A 17,186-nucleotide genomic window follows, 5' to 3' on the forward strand; every position below is an offset into this window, starting at 1 on the left:
TCTAACTACGAAATAACTTGGTCGTTTTTTTTGTCAGCAACCTTTCATGGAACACCCATCTAGCTTACATACGTCAAAAGCTGTGTATTGTGCCATGCATCATATATAAGATACCTTTTGACCATTATTGATCTGAAAGACAACTGCACATGCTTTAGCTTACAGCATCATGCGGTATGGCATGACGGCGTACTGACATTGCTCAATTCGATGGCAAAACATAGTGGACTGTCTTTTGCTTTCCTTGTTAAAAATTATTGCCCATGATATAGATATCTGTAATCAAAAACACCTATGTTGCGTACTGCTTTAGCCTGATTTCGATGCGTTGTTGACAGAGACAGTTGTTTTCAGGTACTTTTGGGTAAGCTGCTTTAAGGTTGCCATACTCTGTTGCTTGCAGTCTTAAACCAAATCAACGCTATTGAATCCCCAGGTGTTCAACTAGGTATGGAAAAAGGTGAGAATTTTATACACACTTCTTTTTTAATCGACTGTCACAAAATGTACTTGATGCTGCTTCCAAGGACAAACTTAGAAAGATCCCTAATGCACACTTCTAATTAACCACAATTTTGTGCTTGAACTTGTCATGACACATTTATGTACTATCATGTCACATACCTTTTATAACTTGATCTTTTCTTGTGAACTTTGCCATACTTTTATGCTGTTTCCCTTCACTATTTGCTTTGCTGAAAGTTTCGACTTAGAATTGCAAGCATCCCCTTGCGTTTTCTCGCTGACTGCCAGTCAAGCCCTCTGTGGCTTCGGCAGGCCTGACTGATGTATTTTATGTCTCATTGTTAATAAAGGTATTATTATTACTATTATCACAATGGTCTGTAATCCCTGTTTCAGAGAACATAAGGATATATAAAAAGTTTCAAGACAGTATTTCTAGGAACGTTCTGATATTGTTGACCTCCTTTCTAATGCTTCTTGCATCTACATCATTGCAGACAGAAATTATTGCATAGACACCTGGAATTTACGTCAGCAACATTGTGAAAACAGTACAAAGGTCTTCTTTTTCCTTTGTAGGTAGTCATCATGAAGAACAAATAGCAATATTGAAACACACAAGAAAGGCCACTTTTAATTTTGTTTTTTAATCAGCTTGGCAAGCAACACAGGTCACAACAAAAGACACATCTCTACAATCGAGCACCCTACCACTGGAAGGCCAAACAAATTTCCATTTCCTTCTTCTTTTGCATGACAGCTGAAGGCAGCCCCCTGTACGTGCGTTAGGCTACGACTGCTATGCACTTGATGCCTTAGGCCAGCAATATTGGTACACATGGAGTTATGTATGAAAACCCCGATGGCCTTGACACATGCCTACCAAGCCAGGGTTGCACTCCAATATAACAACTGCTGGGATATGGCACATCAGACCTTAATCAGAACACGTTAATAATTGTTGATACTGTTGAGCAAAACAGTGCGAGTTCTTGCTACAGCGAGGAACACACATAAGAGAGCATTCTTCCAGTAAAACGTGTGCTCTTGCGTACCCTTCTTTTTCTTCTGCCAAGCCAGGCATGAGCACAGCAGGGCCAGAGTCTTTCCACTCCCTGTGGGCGATTCGATGAGGCAATTCCTTCCATTCCTCAAGCCCTGCAGGACCTGGAAGGCACAGTGGAACAAAGCACTTGTGCAATGTTTTTCCAATTTGAAGTGAGAGGCACAAATTTAGAGTCATCACCCCTTGTAAAAAAAAGAAAATTGCCATTTGCACTGTCATTTATTACTCTTGATTTGCCATGATCCCAACTAATGCACATCAGTCAACACGGGTTTATTTAAAGTACGTTAGTAATAGACACCCCTATTACTTGGGACAAACTGGTAAAAAGCCACAGGTCTGCACGAATGAGAACACAAATGACAAAACAGAGTAAAATGAAGTGATACCTTTCTTGCACATAACAATGCACAAAGACTTTTCTAGTGCAGCTTTTTAGGCAGTGTGATAAATAGCCGAAAACACAAAAGTGTTGCTTCTTATGGAAACAGACATTTGTGCCAAAAAGAAAAGCTCTATAGAGAAATGCTTAGGTCAACTCGTCTCTCACCAAAGTGTTTTACCAAACGTCACCTAACCTTCATGAAGGCTTGTATCATGTTTTGCGCATCTGCACGCGCTTTGCAATGTCAAAGGCTACTATATAATCGGCTCTACACCTACAAGGCAGCTCCTTTTAGCCGAGCTGCACCTGTACTTGGACCTTACAGCAGTGCTGGTGTGAGCAATGGTGGCGTTCTCAGCCTTCTTCGGAGAAACTGGCCCGCGTGCGATTGCGAATGTGGTGCGCAAGTGTGCTAGCTATGTACGAATGCATCATTTCATGTGTCACCCTCGTCATTTAGAGCAGCCTGCTAGGCGCAGGGCAAACGTCACCAGCACAGATTAAAGGATTTTTCGCTCTCACCTTTATGATGACCATCTTTTGGGATTGGTACGGTGTGTGTGGAAAGTATACAGCGTGCGACTCGATGTAGAGGGGCTCCTTTTTAGCAGAGCTCTCCGCTTCCACGTCCATCGTATCTTTAAGTCAAAGACCATAAAAAAAATTAATTAGGTTAATCGAAACCAACACTGGCAGGGCGCTAGTACAAGCTCTTAGTTTGTACGACCACTGCGCCGAACTACCACAGAATGAGGACGACCTTATCGCGTAAGTGAACTTTAAAAAAAACACACAAAAAAACTGACCAACCATTTGCATGCACGCACTTGGGAACGGCGGAAACATGCATGCAGGTGACACAAGCAACACACGACGCCCGTATATAAGGGCATATTCGGCAATACGCTGGCGCGTTACTGCTAAAGTTTATTGTCACGCGGGCACCGACGAACGCGAAATGACACACGCCGTCACCGAATTCTTTTATTATTTTACTTCGAGCATGTACATACAGATTCTATCGCGTCAACGAAACAGCTCCTGTAAATTAAACAACTACACAGGCCTCTCCAACAAGGGCGGCAGTGACGGAAACCAACATAAACTTGTTTACCTGACGCTTTTCGACTGGCAGCCGTCAAGCGCCAATTTCTCCAGATCTCAAACCGCTGGGTCGTGCGGGCATTTTAACCATCGATAGGTTGCCCCGCCGTAGAATCAGGAAGCAGCCGGAAGCGGTCGGTCAAGTCATAACACGCATAAATCAGCGCGAAAAATTGCGCGCCATAGATATCATATCACACGGGAATGGAATCGTAGGCTGCGACCACGGCTGCGACCGTGGATACAAATGACATTGCATGCGACTGCGCTTGGATTGGCTCTGTTCTGTCTTGACAAAAAACGTTTCGGTTTCGGTCGTAACTTGTGCGTGCCCAGTGATTGAAATGCGATACTCGGACTGCACGGCGGCCGGCGCTTTTTCTTTTTGCGCCACCGGTGAGTGTTGAAGGATCGCTAGTTGGGGGAGGTGGGGGGTAAGTCACAGTGCATAAAAAAGAAAAAGAAACTCTCACTTACATGTAATACAAAAATACATCAACTGAGTGTCTCCAGCGTCCAGCAGTGGCGCAAAAAAGTGCCGGCCGTCATGCTGTCCGAGTACTGCGTTTAATAGCTGAGCACTTTGCATGCTTGTATAAAATGCGTTCATCATTGACGCTGTATGGCGGTCAGGGCCGGTAAAAATAAAAGGAGTAAAAGCTTATCAGGACTCTGGTGCGCGTTAGTCGGTTCGTGATCTTGAAGCAAACCTTCACCAGCGCAAAGAAAACGAGACAAAGGACGAGGAACACGAAGAAACAGTATACTCTTTAGGCCCCATCTGCAAGATATTTATTTTATTTCACCCTAATTTATTAAAAAGAAATTGCTGACAGTTCCTTCACCGCCCGATTCATGACCGAATCCGCGGAGTGGGTTGCACCATTTCACTAGGGAACAAGAGCACAGACGAAGCGCTGTTTCCAATTGTTCATTTCATTTAGTAAAAGCAGCCCCGAAGCAGCTTGACCAGCCCACCGGATGATTATCCAGGCCGCTTCTTTGTGCATCTCGCAGAAAAGATGGCGCCCATCAAGCCACCATGCTTCTCCGTTCACCTAAAGCCCCTAGATATTTTCTGCTAAAAATTATCTAGGGAGTTTAGCATCACCCTCTTACGCTTTTCAATGCGCAGAGGGCGCCGTGGGGCGCGATAGGATCTTACCATACTTGGACTTAATTTATACGGAACACCACGGCGACGACGACGACGGAAATTAGCCTGGAGTGTGTCTATGACTGCCATTGCAAGAAAAGTTGTATTCTTACTAGATGTATTTGCGGATCAGGATCGTTTCTTCAAATCTTTCTGACCATTACCGTAGCCTCCTCCCTAGAGTGTGCTCCTCACCAACTGTTGTGGTGTTCTGTGATAAACGGAGTATACTTTTCGTTCCCTAAGGAACCATCATGTCTTTCAGGGCAGTGCCTGTGCAGGCCAAGGAGATTGTTTAGCATTACAGACAGTTCAATCTGACGGTTGGGTAGGTCCGGCAGGAAGGCTAGTGAAAAATGATCCTTGCCAAGGGAGGTGCACCTTTAGCCCCCCCTAAATTAAATATTATGGTAAGCTTTCCTTTTTAAGGTCAATAGCTTTCTTTGGCTCCTTTGCGCATTTTTGTAGTCGGTGGTTGGCAGTTGCTGATCGAAGGCTGGAACAAAAGTTCCCACACAAATAGTGGACATGCAGATGTTGTGGAACACGTGCTGCTACCACCAGAGACGTGCTGGTTAACGGCTCTGTTCTCGACAGAATTATGCAAAGAAATGGCAAACCCTACCTAATATCTCCATGCAGTGCTGCGAATGTTGTTAAGCACATCAGTCCTTTAATGAAATTGACAGTCCAATGACTTTTGCACAGATTTCTTTGTGCCTTTCCCGCTTTGTTGCACATTTACCCACGCTATACTCAGCTTATTACATTGTCCCAGCTTTGAGCAATTGCGACTTCAGAATAGACTCACCGACTTGATCCACTTATGTTCATTGTCTTACCAATGTGGGTCTTCTCCAATCTTATTGCATAGCTATATCTTTTGTCTTTTCTATTAGACTTTGGCCTTCAATACTTGCTCCCACTACTAAATACATTTTTTTATGAAGCGGAAAAGGCCACCAGAGACAATTCTCCATCATACAATACACCAACTCAAATTTTCGTGGACAAAGTCAAAACAATCTCTACCACCTTGAAACCACTTATGAATTTTATATATAAACCAGTTCAACGACCTATGTTATGTGAAATACTGCAGATTCCTTATTCAGTTTTTGTGGTCTATGGTACCCTCTCCCTCCCTCCCAAAAAGACTGATTGTCCAAAGATATCCGAAATTGCCTTCAGCAGAAACGCTGTGGGCAACTCCAGGGATACTTTTTGGGGGGGATTCTGAGACAATGAATACATCACAACCCCTTTTTTGCACTATAAGTAAACCTAAAGTCCAGGAAACTGTGAACTGAATAGAAAAATGTGCTGCATTCTAGGTCATGACATCTGGAACCTTGCTGGTTGAGCTTTCTTGCGCACAGGCAGCATTTGCTAGTGATACAGTTTTCTTGTGTCGAGCCTCAAACAAGTGAAAATGAACAACGTCCTTTCAGAGCTCTCGGAATGTCACAATGTCAATGTACTGGTGTCAAGAATGGCGAGCTGCGAAACAAGATTGCCACACAGTTACGACAGGGCGACACGACGCGCACCTCCCCCTCTCCGTCGCTGCAGCGGGGAGGCGTTCGAAGAAGCGGCCTTTGTGCTGGAATCCGCCGCCTTCCACCCGCCCCATCGACATTGTGGCGGAACGAGTTCGGTGTTTGAACAATGTTTCCGGAGTTCCCCAACGCGGAGCTGATTTGACACGCATGGACAAGCTGCCGCGGGAACGACGTATTTTTGTGCTTCTCACGCTTCGGAGTGGCGCAGAACAACGAGCGACCCTCGAGCGGCCCCAATAGTTCCCGGAACGGCACCCCGCCAACGCCGTCGTCGGGCATCAGAGCGCGGTTGCCTTTGTGTACGTAAACTGATCTTCAGAGCAGCTGCGAGTTGGTGATGAGTAAACGGACAGTCGCCGCGTCGTATGACCGGCGGATCGAGTGTATAAAAACTGTGGTTGTGCGAATGCTGAGGACACTTCTCTTGAGCAGTCATGTTAGACTGAGTCACTTCTCTCATGCAGTCATGTTGGACTGTTACTCTTTTTCTCAAGCAGTCATGTTAGACTGATTTAATTTCTGTAAATAAACCCTTTTCCTCGTTCTCGATGAGAAGCAGTTCTTCACTTCATCAACGATCTCAGCGTAAATAAGTTGGACGACGGCATGGGCCAGCTACCTTCGAATTCATGCCGTACTCCAATCTTGGCAAAGGACCACGGACGATGGGATTGAGCCCCCAATCCTGACACTGGTCACAAGTGAGTCAACAGAGAATGTTTTCGAAGTGCACGCACGTCACAAACTTAATTTTTGTGTTTTTGCAGAAACAAATGCTCCATTGCTGTGCAGTTTATCATGTATGATTAGGAATCGTAGCAAAACATGCACTAACAGTACATACCCGCAAGATGAACTCTTTGAGGCTATGAATGGTAAGCCTGTTCAGAAAGATATGCTGAAACAGCAAAATATTTGCCGTACAATGGACTCAAGGGCATTGCAAGATGCTTGCTAAGTAAGAACACCACCACTCTTTCACAAACGGATGTCACTTTATTGTGTTTAATCCACAAAGGCATAAACGCATGACAACTAATTGCTAAGGTAGACTAGACACAAAAATTCAAGGGCGATCTATAGCTGCCTGACACAGGGATGGGAACAAAGAAATGTGGATTGTGCAATTTCTTAGAAAATTTATGGCTCACAAACAAGAAACACAGAGCCAACCACCAGACAACGATCAAGACAAAGACAATTACAAAAAGCTCATTTGACAGATAATCACACAATCCATGTGTACAAGGCTGACTTAAAGCGATGGCTTTGCTCCTGTTGCCTGGAAAATGTGATTGTAGGCAATGGTTGCAGCGATCGGTTAAAATATTCATCAAAACAGTTTTCAAACACCAAGAAAATGAAAGAAAAAAATACTTATACGCAATGGCTGACATGAACAGGTGGAGTTCAGAGGGCAAAGGCTGCATGTATATTGTCAAACACCACTTTTCACCGAATCCCGAAGCGTACTGAATTACAGCAGCAAAAATCGGCCTAATACACACACAAGCAAATGCAACTGTAACTTGACTCTCCTGAGGTGAAATTTACTCAGATGTCCCAAACCACCACACAGCTTAAACCAGTTGCAGTAAACCCACAACAAGAGGCTGTTGCAATAAAGAGAATTTACCTTTCTAAATATTAAGCTACAGAGTTCAGTCGCTAAAAAAGAACATGGGTAGAATTGACGAGAGAAAGGGGGGTTAACCGAGGGGCCCAATTTTTATTAGTCATATAAGTGTTTATTGGCTTCTTATGATATGGGTAGAATCGAGTTACTTTCAATTAACTCCTAAATATGCAGGTGCTTGAAACAACATTGCATGCTTTGCCAAGACAAAAATCACACAGCAACCACCAGGTATACAAAAGATTGTAAAGTGAGGTTGAACGGTCATTTAAAATTTTAAGAGATAGAAATTAAAATTGGCTCTGAAAACCACAGGCCAGGTGTCCTGTATAAGCTATTCTTTGTCTCGACATGCTGAATATTTGTGCTCGCATATACATGGCCCCCAAAGCAGAACAGAACTACGGCATCATCGTTAACAGCAGTGTCTGCTGACAATGACATGGCTGACTATCTGGCACTACTTCATGGATTGCCACCATGATGACCTTCTTGCTATGCTAACCTTACCCTTAAGTCAAAGCCATGCAGGGAAATACCTTCTGCTATTAGAGGCCAATTACAATATATTTACTACGAATTATTTTTCACAGCATGAAAAAACATGCTACATAGAGAACATGACAGACACTTGAGCGTGTCGTGTTCTCTGCGTGGCGTCTTTTTTTTTTTTATGACCGCTAAAAGGATCGTACTACAATCAACAACAAAATTTTAGATAGCGCAAAAAGCCTCGCTTCACACAGTGCAGTTATAGAGCCTCGTTTCTAACCTACACATTCGAAATATGAGCGGCTGCATTACGAAAAACTTGGAAATTAGACATTTTGATATAAATTAAAAGAAAAAAGAAACACATGCACACACATGGCCATTGCTGCTGGTTAGGCTGCTTATCAGACGTGTAATTATTCCTTATCTTCGTTAATATAGCGGAATTCTTGCAATAAGTTTGCTCTTTCTGTGCCCATTAAATTATCTTTTCTTGCTTCAAATGCATCAATGTGTGATTAAAAAGCTACCAAGGTATGGCTCCTGCATTTAGCTGATTCGATTGCGAAATCGCATAGTCCTACACTTTCATGAATCACAGCTCTCAAGTCATATCATCATCATCATCATCATCATCATATGTGCACTGACTAGGGGTAAGGCAACTGCTGCATTTCCTAAGTGGTTTTGTTTTGTTGCTTCTATTGCCGCTGCTTCCATCTCTGTGTACGACATAACCGTCCATATCCCCGATGTAGTTGAAGAAGGTTTGCAGTACTTAAAAACAAAACAGCCTAGTAAAAACGGTATAGACTTCCATTAGGATGGCGAAAGTACTGCGCATACAAACAGCAAAAGGTTCGTACGGCGTTTCCGCAACCATCGGCCACTCCACATCACGCCAGTAAATGTGCGGCAAGTTCAATGACAAAGTAAGAGCTCACTAAGTAGCTGTTATTTTGTCATCAAATAGAAAATTTAATGTGCTTGAGAAATGGAAGGGCGATACAGAATGTACAGGGTAACCGACCCCTTATGCTTTGTGTGAATGACTCTTTGAAGCTCTATGCCGCATCAATCCGTGTAGAATGTTTCGCGACATCCAAGATGAAATTAAAAAAGTCATTTGCACTGTTTCCACATTAAACAACACGTGAAGGTAACAAGCAAAGAACTAGAAAAATGTTAACTGTGTATATAAGAAAAAATGGCAGGCTAAACAAGGCACCACAACACAAAATGAACAGAGGCACACACGCATCAATATCGCCATCTTGTGACAAGTTAAAAAGCAAGCAACTGTGACAGGGTCTGTGACACCTGATTATTGATCATTTCCTGATGCTCGTGAAGCTTCTACCAGCGAGTGACATAGGAACAAGAATGCTCCCAGAGGACCCGAACAAGCATGTCTCTTCACGCAGTGAGAGTCCATAATGGAATGCTGGCACTTAAGTAGTACATGCAAAACCGCAAACTATTGGGTAAAAATTCATATTAATCGCAATGAGGACTCTCACACTTAATGACAGAAACAAGGAATGAGTTTTTGAACAGGAGACACAACAACAGACACACTGGTAGCAATGTTTTGGAATGCGCAATCAACCACAAAGCGCTAGAAATGTTCTTGTGCTACACAAGTCATCTCATTGAAAGTCCTGTTCCGGTGATCATGTTGCTGCCAATACATTTACTCCATCAATGATTGGAATACCTTTGGTCATTTAAATACAATTCTAGTGGATTTTGGTTGATTAAACAAAGAACCCCGAGATGCCCCCACTGGTGCTGTTCCCTCATGCCTACGACCCCACGCATCTGGGAGAGTACTTCCACTTCAACAATGCTAAAACTGTCTAATATAATGATTTGTGCTTTTGACTGTAGCAGACTCGCCGCACCATTACCACTTCAACCAACACAGTAAACCATTCAAAAGGAGGACAGGACACTCTCTTTGACATCCTAGCTACGGCACACGACGTGGAAGCCTTTACAAGTGGAAGAATTGTTTTTCTACGCACGTGTTGAGACAGATGCCAGAACAGCATCCAGAACATTATTTGGACTGGCTAGCACAGAAAATGAGCTTCACTTCCACACAACAGGCACACTTGATACTCCGTATCTGCTCCTATTGGCAGGATGTGTAAAATCAGCATGCAATTGTTTGATTGTTAAAAGCTGATGAAGCAGCAGAGTACATTTTGAAAAAAAAAAAATAGTAGTAGTACTTAAACCCCTGTCACAAATCCTGAAGCTTCTTGGAAGCAAGGAAGAGTGACACTTTTAACCCTTTTCCTTCTATTTGTACCGACAAAGCCCACGAATTTATAATTGTCACACACACAAAAAAAAAGATGCCTCACAGTGTGAACGAACAATGATATATCAGTCAACTTGTTTCTAGCTGCAGCTTCCGACACTAGATGGCAATGCTTGTCAATGTTACTGGCATTGTATGAATATTATTATTGGCTGCTTGAATAATTGAATTAAAATCACGACTGCCTGCGCTGCATCTCAGAAATTTCAGCAAATTTGGTACAATTTTCCTTATTTCCTGTGGAACAAAAGGGTTAAAGGAGCATAAGCTAGCTCAAGGAAGTTGTGGCATTTGCCTCATGGTTTTCAAACCAGAGTGCTCTTAACATCAACTGCTGCCCCGCGTAAACAAATGTTTTTCAGGAGGAAACAGTGCAAGTGTGCTTCAAAACCCAGATGGCAGCTCCCTCAACTCAAATTCCTTCGAACTAGACGTTCCTCAATGCATCCTTCTGACACTGCGCATTCTTCATTGCTTCAAATGACATCAAAAGTGCTGCCGTGACAAGGATTTATCGCTGATCTTCAGTAGAAACAAAGTAACTTATTGAACCACAAGCATTCGTAAAGGGATGTAGACATGAAGCACCTCAACAGCATGCTTATTTGGGCTGCTTTGTACATCTTGGTAAAAGGCAGATTCAACACCACGACACGGGACACAGAAAAAAAAAAAAAAATGTAAGGAGACAGCATTATGTCCTTGTGGTTCTTTGTGTTTGGCGTTGTACTGTCGAATCTCCTTTTCATTGTGGAATGCCTTACATCTATTGCACACACTAGTCATTCTCTAAGGTACGAAACATGCCTAGCCACATGTTCGTAGCATTGAGCGAGACTTCACACGTTTTCGGCTAACCTTTTAACTACAGGACACTGCTGCTTATTGAAGCAATCTACGCTGCCAAAAAAAAAAAAAAAGGAAAAGGACGGTGGGGGGGGGGGGGGTTTACGTGCCAAAAGCACTTTCCTATTATGGGGCACTGGAAATTTCGACCACCTGGGGTTCTGTAACGTGCACTTAAATCTAAGTACCCACGGGTGTTTTTGCATTTCGCCCCATCGAAATGCGGCCGCCGTGGCCGGGATTCGATCCCAGGACCTCGTGCTCAGCAGCCCAACGCCAAAGCCACTAAGCGGGTCTGTCAATAACAGTCACGACTGGGCATTGTTGGAAATTCAAAGCGCAAACTATCACTAGTTCTCCACACTGTGTGGAAGGAGTTTCACAAAAACGGAGTCATGCCACAGGATAGAATGATGTCCAGTGAAGTGTAATACCTCAGTCACATGGGCACTTTCAAAGTCCTTTGAACCAAAGATCCTTTACTTCAAGGGAGAATGCGCACTGTCATACAGGCACAGCAAAGGCTCCCTACTGGAAGGGAGCTTTGAGTCAAAGGTGTGCGCATTCGTCTTTTGAAACCTCAAGGCAATACTCTTGAGCCTAGAGGGCATCCGACAGCAGAAAAAATAATCTCTAAACATATGGAAGCTCAGTTTTTTACCTTTTCAGAACAAGCTTATAAGTATTGCATACTATTACTAAAGTACTAGACACTTTCGGGACACCCGCAATTTCCATCATGAACGCGCCTGTACAGCAGCACTGGCACGGCCTGTCGTCAGCAGCAACATTGACACAACACAGGTGGCATGTGTGATTTGGTTCTTTGGTTTGCGGCTGCTAGGCATCCTCAGTCTCCTTGGTGTTTTTCTGCGTGCCTTCTTCCCTTGTCACTTTTGTTTTGTAGTTCGTTATTTTACTGCATTTACGCGTACCTACCACTGCCTAGCCACAAGGAATGAAACAAAGCAGCTGAAGCAAGGGCAACACCGAATAACCCACGCCAACATCTGGTGTACGAAGCGGTACACATGGTGGCCATCATTACAATAAATACGTTCTGTATTTGGTAAAGTAATGCCTTTACTACGCATGCATTTGGTTTTGATGTTTCTATGCATATTAGGAAAAATAAATATTGCTGAAACAAAACAAAAAAAGACGAATTTATTATAAGACGCATTTGGGTCATATTTTTTTTATTACTTTCGAGGCGATGGCAGCGCTAAGGATACATTGCGGTTTCTGTTAAAAGCTTCAATGGAGACCATCTGGAGACCGTGTAACACCGATACATACCCCTTGAACTAATGTACCTTTGAAAGTTCAATGCTACTTAACTTTAAAGGACCTTTGGCATGCTCGTGTGACTGGGGTATTATAAACAGCTAAGGACAGAAGGATACGAAAAATGGCACTGGACACCACTGACAAAAATCACTAACAGATGACAGCCCTGTAGGCCCCCTTTCAAAGTTCTGCTTTGGGCACTCATTCCTTTCTCTTAAAACAACTTGTGACTGTGCTTCGTAACTAGATGGCTCTGTGCTGGCAGCTCCTTCCTTGCAATATATAAAAGCATGGGGCATTCGTTGCAAAAAAAAAAGGGACAAGTGAACGCAAAGCTTCAACATATGTGCGTGTGGTCGATGAGGCAGAAAGCCACTGATGGGGGGGGGAGGGGGTAGAATGAGCACTGGAACTTGGCGGTGAAATCCGCGTGACCAGAATATGTTTGACTACAACCGCTGCAGCAGAGTCACAACTCAACGACTTTCAGGTCTGCTGCTGACGTTGACGGGAACTCCGCCTCCTGAGGAATGAACTTGCCAATGGGTTTCACTGCCTCCTGCAAAGGTTAGAAAAGAAGAAGGTAGAAGAGAATATTATTGTAAAAAGCATGAAAACTGCTGATTTTCGTTGCATATTGAAGAACGTTTGCGAAAGGTAGACTCATTCCACCCAAATTCTTCAAAACTTGCGCTTAAGAAATGCTTGATCAAAGCGAACAGTTAAATAAAGTTTAGTGGGGAAAATGCCGACATTGAAACCATTTTTTAAAAGCTTTTAAAAATGATACTATTAACAAATCTTTACATCCCTGTTCTCTCTTTGCACTGATATCTAACATGGTATTTATTCTTGTGTAGGTTTCATTTCACTTACTTCCACTGCTTGAGGTCACAATTAAAAAAAGAATTCCATCGTGAAAAATCACTTTGATGGCATGGTTAGATGGGCTAAGGGGGAAGAAATGAAATGCTGCAAGCAGATTTTTCAGTCTTCATTTCACAAATTAATAATTTTATAATGTTCACTGCCCCAAGGTTGCCATAACTAAACAGGCTGTAATACAGCTAATTATGGTCAGACAGAAAACCTGCCTCCACAACATTTCATTCCTTACTCTTTCAGCTGAAGTTTTTTATCGTATGGGTTGTGGGGAGCACACGCACCTGTTTCCTCCTGTGTACTCAAGCAGGCACGATTGTACGCTGCGGACAGCTGGCCTTCAGCCCTAGTAGCAAGCCTAGCATACCCTCACCGGCTTTAAAGAATGGAATATACAGACGAACCCACTTATAGCAACATTCAAGTGCCATGAAAATTCCATTGTTATAACCAGGTTGCATGAAAAAATCAAAATAGGAGAATGGCAGGGATCATGTGAGAAAACTATAAAGGCGGGCAGGCCAGTGCCCCTCCCCACCACCTCCCTCTATGCGGCTGCTGATTGTGTTCACTCGTTTAACTGCTTCCTGGGCACTCTAATCGCGTGTAACAAGCCGTGGGTATTGGCGTTAAAGAATGTCACTACTATAGCAACTGCAAAGAGGGGTCAGGGGTGGCAAGTGATATGCGAGCACCGCCAAGGCATCGCTTTGGTGGTCCCAAAAGGGGCCTTTTAAAAATTGCGAGAAGGCTGCTGTGGCAGCCTGTCAGCTTGAGAAATCCAGAAGAAACGCTGAGGAGAGATCACTACAAGCATCTTGCCACGTACTTCTCACTGGCTTGCACGAGAAAAGCCTATGTCCAACAGCCTAGCATGCTTTACGCGAAGCTTGCCGACATCCTTCTTCAAGGTATCCAAGTGCTCCACATAGTGCAGCGGAAGGTTCCTTGCGAAAACGAAACCCCGGAAGGACTGCTTTATCTGCCAGGCCTCCTGTGAGGACTCTGTTGAGGAGCCTGCCCTACTGTGTCATCGCTGCCGTCGTCACCATCGCTATTTGACGCAAGCGTGTTCGCGACAATCGTCTCATCGGTTAGAAGCAATTCGTTTACAAATCTATAGCCGTCTGCTTTCTTTTCACCAGCAACATCGTACATGCAGATAATCAGCGGGCGGATCAGCCATCTTCCATTTAGGCGGCGAATAAAGCGAGGCTGAGAAACCGCATGGCCAGGAATGACTTCGACACAAACGACGAAGACAAACACGGGCGATTTAGCTGTGTGCAGAGCTGTGCTGAACAAGGAGCCAGCGAGTAACATGCGAGCGTTCTGCTTGCAGCGCAGTTGGCACGGTCCATTTGTGTTTCAGAGGGTGGTGTGGCGTAGAGCTATGGGCGCAGCCCACTCGTGTTCGGAGGGGTGGAAGGGCGATGGGAGAGAGCCGCGTGGAGATGGCTGGAAAATGAGCACGGCAGCTGTTGGAGCAGCATGCAGTGGCTCGAATTTCTCATTTTCTTTTTTTTCCTTTTCAAGGATTTCACATGTGACTACATTGTGGCTCGGACACCCAGCAGCCAGACTTCATCGTTATAACCGATAATGCGGCATTAGGGCATTGTAGTAAGCAGGTTATTTCACCATGGAAAACATACAAAAGTGGACGGTGCAGCAGCTTCTCATTGTTATAACTGATATATTGTTAAAATGGGTATCATTATAAGTGGGTTCGACTGTATGTTAATTATCTTATGAAGTAATTGGCACACATCAAAACTTATTACAAATTAATCTTTGCAATAAATTTAACAGGAATGTAGTTTCATTATTGATAAAAAAACAAAATACAAAGTGATTTTAATGCACTAACGTGCACCCTTACTAGAACATGTTTTCACTAGTGAAAACCTAGAGCAATCCCAACTCTGCGATTACCTGCACATAGAGTAAGGACTAGCAAAGATCAAGGTGTCATTAGCAAATGGAACCTCAACGTAGACCAATATCACATGAACATGCCACTGGTAGTGAAATGGCAATTACTACCCCTCCTGATTGATTCTAAATATTGCTCCATTACATTCAAGCTTCTTGCCAGACCATGTGTATAATACGGTCCAAATCGCAAATCTTAGCTGGACATTACAGAACACCACAAAATATGCGAGATGCAACACCCATTTTATGCCGCAGGGCAAACATACAAATTAAGGAAAGAAAGGTATTTCTTACATTGCCACATTGCGGTGAGCAAACAACAAGGCAGCGCCAGAACTGCGAGCTACCAATCCAACTCTTTATTGGGAGAACTTGCGCCAAGAAAAACAAGTGGCACCAAAAAGTACAGATTCTGGTTTCTGAAACCTGATCTACGGGTCAAGTATGCCAGCTATTTGTACATAATTCAATGTACATTTCAGCATACTCACTGGTGCTTGCAGAAGTTCTAGAATGTACAGGCGCCGACAAAAGTGGTGTACTCCACGCAGCGGGAGCCGGAGCAACGGCAAACTGCATCGCAACGCCATCTACAGGCAGCATCTTGGATCATGTCTGCCAACAATAAAGGGCACCCATTGGCTGTCTCGATCCCAGATGCCGCCTGTAGATGGCGTCGCGATGCAGTGTGCCGCTGCTCCGGCTCCCGCTGCGTGGACTTTTGTCGGCGCCTGTACATCACTACTTGCTCTCTGCATGCTGGCAACTCTAGTTGCAATGCCATCAATGTAGACTGCCTAGGCACCTGTAGTACCCCGAGATACACGTGCAGACCCACTCACCCGCCGCTCCTTCAGCTTCGCCATCTCTTCCTTGAGCTTGTTGAGGATGCACAGGTTGGGCCTGTTGGCACTGGCTTTGCTCTGCAATTCTGTGATGCGCTGCTCTTCCTCCTGCAAGGCGCCAGCGCCCATTTGTACAGTACTGCTGCAAGCAGGGCTGAGGCAGTTAACTTTTCCGATTTATTAATTGACAATTTAAGTGCTATTACATTCACCATTGGTAGTATTATATGCGCAGCCCTTTTCACTTGCGGTGCTATGTACAACGTTCATTCATTGCTGTTCTTTTTTTTTCAACCCTCTATGTAATGCCTGTGGAGGGCCTTTAGGGCACGTGAATAAAAAGCTGACAGGTTAGTCAGCTGAAATGATGTAGGCCGGAGGAGCTGCACCTGGCTTCTTAAAAGGATTGTATAGCTTAGCCCTGGAGAAAGAAAGATGGAAAGAAAGAACGAACAAACCCATGCATGTATCGAGTTTCTGTGCTATTGTTTATGGCGATTTGAAGCCGTGTTCTCAAATACCTCACATACCCAGTATATATGGCTTTCGGGTTGCCCATTACACCAATTTACTCATCCACGTACCATAGTCGCCTTGTTCATACAGTAATCCCTCGTTACAACGAAGTCAGCGGGACGGCAAAAAAAAAAAAGTTTTTAAAGCGCTAATTCGATATAAGCGACGACTCGAGAAAAGCTAAAGCAGTCGAGCCTTAATTGCACCACAACTGCGAGGAAGTCAAAATACAACGTATTCAATGAAGCAAAACTTTATTCAGGTGCAAAAAGAAGGCAGAGAGCTTTGGCTGTTTCAAGTTCTTACAGGGCGTGAGCAATCCCCGCTCTAATTTGATCAAGCATTGCATGAGGCCGTGGTCGCCGCCCTGCATTCAACCTTATTTCGAAGCAGGCCTAGGTACTCCCGCGCTTACACCATAGTTGGCACTTCACGTGGCTCTTCATCCTCGTTGGGACCACACACTGTGTCAATTAGTATCCCTGCATCCGTCGCTGCGGCAACCAAAGAGCAGCAGCATCAGCCAGAGCGAATGTCTCAAAGTCACCTTCTAACATCTTGGCCAGCAATTTTATGAACAGCCCCATACAGATCGCTGCAAGTCCGGTCATCGTCAGGCTGGTCATCTTTCTGTTCCAAAGCCGGACACTTTCGCCCAGAGACTGACGCAGCGA

The 17,186-nt window shown here is 44.1% G+C and overlaps 2 protein-coding genes across 3 annotated transcripts in view; both read right to left on the minus strand.

Moving 5' to 3' along the window:
• The window catches only part of LOC139056043 (Fanconi anemia group J protein homolog), a 63,039-nt gene extending 59,765 nt beyond the window's left edge, over positions 1–3,274 (minus strand). The window contains exons 1-3 of one of the 2 annotated variants that reach the window (XM_070533856.1): positions 3,031–3,274; positions 2,439–2,554; positions 1,521–1,632 (exon numbers count right to left, since the gene is read on the minus strand). In XM_070533856.1, the coding sequence (XP_070389957.1) occupies positions 1,521–1,632; positions 2,439–2,549 (223 nt within the window). In that variant the 5' untranslated portion in view covers positions 2,550–2,554; positions 3,031–3,274. The remainder of the gene's footprint in view (positions 1–1,520; positions 1,633–2,438; positions 2,555–3,030) is intronic. The other variant, XM_070533857.1, reaches the window with a different exon arrangement.
• Positions 3,275–6,714: 3,440 nt separating this feature from the next.
• The window catches only part of pasha (partner of drosha), a 50,054-nt gene continuing 39,582 nt past the window's right edge, over positions 6,715–17,186 (minus strand). The window contains exons 15-16 of the mRNA XM_070533860.1: positions 15,994–16,104; positions 6,715–12,890 (exon numbers count right to left, since the gene is read on the minus strand). Coding sequence (XP_070389961.1) covers positions 12,801–12,890; positions 15,994–16,104 — 201 coding nt within the window. The 3' untranslated portion in view covers positions 6,715–12,800. The remainder of the gene's footprint in view (positions 12,891–15,993; positions 16,105–17,186) is intronic.

The sequence above is a fragment of the Dermacentor albipictus genome, chromosome 2, assembly GCF_038994185.2.
Source record: "Dermacentor albipictus isolate Rhodes 1998 colony chromosome 2, USDA_Dalb.pri_finalv2, whole genome shotgun sequence".
Taxonomy (NCBI): domain Eukaryota; kingdom Metazoa; phylum Arthropoda; class Arachnida; order Ixodida; family Ixodidae; genus Dermacentor; species Dermacentor albipictus.